This window comes from Lactuca sativa, chromosome 5 (assembly GCF_002870075.4).
Source record: "Lactuca sativa cultivar Salinas chromosome 5, Lsat_Salinas_v11, whole genome shotgun sequence".
NCBI lineage: Eukaryota > Viridiplantae > Streptophyta > Magnoliopsida > Asterales > Asteraceae > Lactuca > Lactuca sativa.
In genome coordinates, this window is record NC_056627.2 from 49,635,766 (window position 1) to 49,642,552 (window position 6,787).

Here is a 6,787-nt window from a genome sequence, read left to right on the forward strand (position 1 = left end):
GAACTATAATGCCATGACATAAACAATAAGAGAAGTTTAATATATAAAAATAGACAAAATTAATATGATCATCATAACTATTTTCCTAGTCAAAAAACTATCCAAGATTCATTCATCTCAAATTCAGAATTTATATCTACAAAAATAACTACACATTCAGATTTCATGGGTTTCTGCCTGTTTGACAAGCATTGCATTTGCAGCATGCTTCCTACCAGCAACATGAGAATCATACACAGTAGGGCTGCTACAAACAACATTGCACACCGTACAAATCCTTAAAGCATCCAATGCTCCTCCTCCTTGCAAAATCTTCTGCCTCTTTGCCTCCATATCCTCATCACCTCCCACTCTCTTTGTCTTCCTGTCACTTCCATTTCCATCCACATTTACAACTTTACCCTCTTCATTTTGCAACATCCCTCCTCCTGTAGTAGTAGTAGTAGGTCCCACTGGTTTTTCTGATTTTTCCAAATTCTTTTTGTGTTTCTTTCCTGATAGGTGGGTTTTGAAGACATCGTATGTGTCGCAACTGATCCCACAAAGTTGACACCACACGGGTTTACCTTGTTGTGAATTGATAAGGGTCAAGGAAGGATCCGGTATTTGGTCTGATTCTTTAAGTTTCTTGAGGTGTTTCTTCCCTGACATGTGTGTGTTGAGGACTTCAATGCTGGAGCAGTTTATTTTGCAGAGTTGACACCGTATGGGGTTGGGATTATTATTGGTTTGAACCTCAGGCTCGGGAGTAGGATCCTTAGGGTCTGATTCTGATGTGGTGTTAACAACCCCATTCGTAACCACAAGCTGCATCATTACCTATTACAACATTGTACTTTCAAATTTTCTTTTTCTTATTAAAGCCACATTGTACTTTGAAAAATCTACCTACTTGTAGCAGTAAAATTTGCATCACATTTCTATAATTGGGTAAATTTTCAAAGTACTATTAGTATTGTAGAGAGGAATGAAAGTAGGTAGCTATTTCTTGCACTTACCTTTGCAGAATGCTTTTTACCAGCGAGATGAGCCTGGAAGGCATTTTGATTATTGCATACCGCATTGCAAGTTTCACAGTAGAGAAATTTATCAACTGATGCTCCATTTTGCAATAACTTGTGCTTCTTATTCTCCAATTCTTCTACTGAAGTTTCACTTGCAGTGGGTGTGGGTGTGGGTGTTGGTGGTGGCATTTTTGGTGAAATGACAGATGAAATGGCAAGTTTTTGCATATTCTTCAAGTGTTTTTTACCTTGTTTGTGTTTCTCAAGTACATCTTTAGTGTCACAAGTAACATTGCATACCTCACATTGCATAGACTGGATGCTTTTTGGCTGACTTCTTGTTGTTACTATCGCATCATTCACAACATGCTGAGTCACATCAACAAAGTTAAATAAGTTTTAAAACTAACATAACTGATTGATTCAATTATGATGCTAAAAGTGAGCTGTGAGTGATTGATCATTGTAATTATTTATTCAAGACAATATTTTAACCTAGAAAAATCCTCACATAGCAACATAAGAATATAATATATTGATAAGTGGCAGAATACCCCATTTTAATTGAAAATTAAAGTGCATACATCTGAATCTCATTTGATTGTATATACACATTTGAAATAAAATGAAATGCGTACACATTCTATCAGAGGAATCATAAAATTTCTATATGCAATCTTAAACATCAAGATTGTAGATGATAAACCAGATAAATGAAATTACATAGATGGATAGATAAAACTTTACATGTTCGTATGTAGTTGAATCAGTAGTCTGTGGAATCATCCCACTCTGTGGCCCTGCAGCTCTGTCAAGCTCAAATGCGGGTCGGGCTCCCAACCCATCGAATCCACGCGAATCCTCGTACATTGAGATCGAGGCATCAGCGTGAGGAGAGTTAGGGTTAGGGTTAGTTATATCTAATTGTTGCTGTTCTCCGGACATTTGGGGTTCAAATCAATACGTTTGGTTTTACGAAATTAGGGCTTTAGATTGTGGAATCTGCAGAGTCTGCGAACGACAGAATCCGAAAGCAGTTCTTGTTTTAAACTCAAATAAACGAACCGGGTCCAATTTGGCTCGTTTAACTCTTTAGTTTGTTAACTCGATCTGAATTCAAATTAAGGGCAACGAATAAAGAGAAAATTAAATTAAATGACTCTATACACTATACAAGTCAAATATGCATAAGAGCTTGAATCGAGAAAAATAATATAAAGTTCGTGAATTATATAGTTTTTTTTTTTTTTTTTTTTTTTTTTTTTTTTTTTGAGATTTTGATTATGTAAAATAATAATAACAAATTCCATAAAAAAACATTAAGTTTACATGAAAATTTGATTTTAATATTGCGTTATTTTTTGTTTTATACTCTGTTTTTTATTTTTTTTCCAATGTTTACCGTTTAACTGGTTGTCAACCAATTTTTGATAATGTGATAGCTGACGTGCCAATTTTTGATGATGTGATAACAAACAGAACATGCTGATGTGACACTCTTTGGTAACATCACATTCTTGACGTCACAATTAAGAAAAAAAACTAAAATATAATGAATTTTAAGATAATTATCCAAAATATAATGTTTTTGTGCAATTTCGTATTACCAGCTTCAAAATTAAACTTATACAATCATATTTCTATGCATGTTATGGGAATGCAATTGGCTTGTGCATTTCACACAAGATCCTTGATGGGACTCTATTGTGCACATTTCGAGTAACATAGCTCCATGCTCATGGAGCTGAAGAAGTTATGTATCCAAAGTTAACGATACTATCTCTCAATCTAGCAATAACACTCGGCCTAAATACAAACCTTGCTCTAACTTAATACTGATAGAGTTAGACCCGATGATGTGTCTCCAAGTTACGAGTTTGTCGTAGGAAGAGAGATGGTACATTTAAGTGTGGATACACGACTTCTTCAGCTCCACGAGCCATGTTACTCCACCCTTTCAGAAATATGCACAATGCAACTCCATCAAGGATCTTGTGTGAAATGCCAAGCCAATGGTAACCCCACTATATTTGAAATTGTTCACTTGAACACTCATTATACGATTACTTATACTAAACTCGTTAAAGCTAGGTTCAAATGACAAAACTTATTGATCAATCGATGATCAAGATGCTCTGGGAACTCGTCGATATGATAATGGATCAACGCTTCGACATATTTAGCATCAACATCATTACAACCGATAGAAATATTGTTCTTAATTGGTCATGTAAATGGTGAAACTGAGTCGAGGTTTGAGATATAAATTTTTCTTAGAATCAATAACCTTTCTACGACTTGGGGTGTGTTATCTCCATTGTTATTGGGGTAAGTAAAGTACTAGATGATTGGAACATAGGGTCTGATGATGCGTTAATCTAAAACATAAAGATTGAATGTGTTTAAATGAGATAGAGTTGGGGAGTAGGTTAATCATTAATGTTCTCTTTGGAAATGTTTTCTGCATAGAATTGTAGTAAAAGTCTAGAAGATATATATGAAAGACCTTAGACCATTTTATATTGTTAAAATTACGATGAGATGCATGAATATCAAGGCCAAATATTTTGATCACATGTGAATATAAAAGCCTAACTATTTTTTTACTACATTTGGGATAACTATAAAAGTCATTAAATTTTAGTTCACTCATAAAATATGATTACACCAAAAAATATCACGTCAACATGCCTATGTCAGCTGTCACGTCACAAAAAAAATGTTACATGAGCTCGCAGCCGAATAAATGATCCAACATTGAAACAAATTGGAAAACGAATTGTCCAGATTAAAAAAGAAAACAACACAATGTTAAAAATCAAATTTTTGTAATAAGTTAAAGACTTTAGTAGAATTTTCCCAAACAATAACAACAAAAGTAAGTACATAAACATGATCCAGTTCCATAGATACAAAATAAGTGGATAAACATGATGAAATAAACATATATTTCTCTTGAATTATGGTTACATGTGTCAATTTCGATTCTAACATATTAATTTTGTAAACCCACTTTTCCATTTCCAAAACACACCACAGCCACTATTATTAAATCATCATAACAACCTTAGTTATCCATTCTAAAACCTTCCAATTTTGTGACGAGATTCTTCTTAAAGTCACAATTTTCATCAAGTTTCTACAATAACACATCCATCCAGATTACTAAATAACAAAAGGGTTCATGTTTCTTGACCAGTCAATCCAGTTTCTGCCTGTTTCACAGCCATTGCAGCATGCTTCTTACCAGCAAGATGAGAGGTATACACAGCCGGACTGCTACAAACAACATTGCACACAGTACAAGTTCTTAAGCCATTGGATGCAGCTCCTCCTTGAAGAATCTTCTGCCTCTTTGCCTCCAATTCCTCATCACTTGCCACTCTCTTTGTCTTCCTGTTACTCCCATCCACCAAATTTACAACTTTACCCTCTTCCTTCCCTTCATCTTGCAGCATCCCTTGCTCAGTGTTAGGTCCAATTCCTTTTTCTGATTTCTCCAAATTCTTCTGGTGTTTCTTTCCTGAGAGGTGAACTCTGAGCATCTCATAAGTGTTGCAACTGATCCCACAAAGTTCACACGACAGCGTGTTACCTTCATGTGAAATGACGGCTTTGCCCTCGGTAGACTCCTGATTTTGCATACGTTGGGTGTCCAGTGAAGTGACAAAGGTCAAGGGCAGATCTGATATTTGCTCTGATTCTCTAAGTTTCTTGAGGTGTTTCTTCCCTGACAGGTGTGTGTTGAGGAGTTCAAAGCTTGTGCAGCTGATTTTGCAAAGTTCACACCTCAAGGGGTCAGGATTCATCCGAGCCTCATGACCCTTGTTTGATGTGGGGTTAAAAACGTCATTTGTACTCGCACCCTGCATGATTGCCTGCATACCATTGTACTTTGAAAAATCTACATGTTGCTGTTTCTTGCATTTAATCCTAACAATCATATAGGAGTGTAACTTAATTCAGTTTACCTTTGAAGAATGCTTTCTACCAGCAAGATGAGCATGAAAGGCATCTTGATTATTGCATACCACATTGCAAGTTTGACAGTAGAGTAATTTATCAACTGATGCTCCATTTTGCAATAACAAGTGTTTTTTATTCTCCAACTCTCCTACTGAAGTTGCAGTAGCAGTGGGTGGTGTCACTTTTGGTCCAATGACAGATGAAATGGCAATCTTTTGCATATTCTTCATGTGCTTTTTTCCTTGTGTATGTTTCTCGAATATGTCCCTATTTGTACAAGTAATATTGCATACCTCACATTGAATGGGTTCTATGCTTTCAGGCTGACTTGTTGTTGTGTTCACCACATGCTGTGCCTCATCACCGATGTTGCCAGTTGCCTGAAAACATGTCCAGGTATTACATTCACATTTCACCAAAATCAAGTGAATACTGAAAACCAAAAGGCAAAGACTCTAAATGGGAGATTGTTCATGGATTACTTGAATCAAAGTTTGCGGTTAGAAGGGTAGTTTTGCACTTTCACTTCTCAGAACAGTCGAGGATCAATGTGGGACATTACTAAAGTTCGAGAGTAAAGAAATCACACAACTTTGTAACATTATTTCCTAAGAATTTAGAAGAAACGATCATTTCATGATACACTTCTTTTTATCTTGGAAATGAAAGTCCATGCATTACGTTCTTATGTGATTGTATTTACACATTAAAACAAAATTGAAAAGCGTACACATTTCATCTGGTGAATGGACCAGGAAGCATGAATTTCTATATGCAATCTTACACACCCAGGTTGCACGAAAACCACATATCGGTGATAAACCAAATAAAAAGAATTACATAACTAGATATAACTTTACATGTTCAAATGTAGTTGAATCGGTTATCTGAAAAATCACCTCATTCTGTGATGCTGCAGCTTCTTCAAGCTCAAATGCGGATTGCATTTCCGACCCATCGAATCCATGAGAATACTGGTACAGCGAGGCATCGGCGTTAGGGGGGTTAGGATCAGGGTTAGGGTTATTAGTCGGGTATGAAGTGAAACTGGGCATAGTTGCCTGCTGATCTCCGTACATTTGGGGTTCAAAATCAATAATTTTGGTTTTCCGAATTAGGGTTTTAGTTTCTAGAAATCTACAGGTCCTGTGAACGACAGGATCAGAGACTCGGAGTTTAGATTATTGAAAATCTCGAAAGCAGCTTTTGTTCTCAACAAACGGACCGAGTCGAGTTGGCTCGTCCAACTAACTCATTTAATTTGTCTTAGGGTGTTTGGGATATCTTTTTGAGAGGGAAAAGAACTTTTGGGAAAAGATAACATACACAAGATGTTTGGGAAAAGCTTCTTGAAAGCTCCTTTTGGATTTTTTAAAGAGGGAAAACTGACTTTTTAGAAAAGTCAAGGAAACGTGACTTTTTGGAACTTTTCCCAAAAGTTCTTTTGCCCTTTGAAAAGATACCCCAAACACCCCCTTAATACAGTTTAAACTCTAAACTATCCATGAGGCTTCTCCGACTTTCAGGTATTTCCTTATTATTTATTTATTTTTATTATTGGGACTTCATGAATGACTCGACGGGTTGTGAGCCTAACTCGTCGAGTAGAGTCCGATTTGGTCACGTGAGTTTAATGATCGACTCGACGAGTAGATAGTTGATTCGTCGAGTTGGCGTTGTGAGGTGAAACACTAAATCTCTGGGGTTGGGGCCTATTTAAGAGAACTTATGTCCTCATTTTCGCCTCACCAGCTGCCCAACTCCCCTGTGTGAAACCCTAAACGTTTGTAGTGAACTAAGAGAGTTATAAAGCAAAT

The 6,787-nt window shown here is 36.3% G+C and overlaps 1 protein-coding gene across 1 annotated transcript; it reads right to left on the reverse strand.

The window, feature by feature from the left end:
- Positions 1–35: 35 nt before the first annotated feature.
- On the reverse strand, positions 36–6,180 carry LOC111883269 (uncharacterized). Its single transcript, XM_052771558.1, has 7 exons — positions 5,831–6,180; positions 4,976–5,350; positions 4,190–4,882; positions 4,092–4,143; positions 1,752–1,963; positions 999–1,373; positions 36–819 (listed from the first exon to the last, which is right to left on the reverse strand). The coding sequence occupies exons 1-7, from the start codon at positions 6,047–6,049 to the stop codon at positions 157–159; spliced, it is 2,589 nt and encodes an 862-aa protein (XP_052627518.1). The 5' UTR covers positions 6,050–6,180; the 3' UTR covers positions 36–156.
- Between the last annotated feature and the right edge of the window lie 607 nt (positions 6,181–6,787).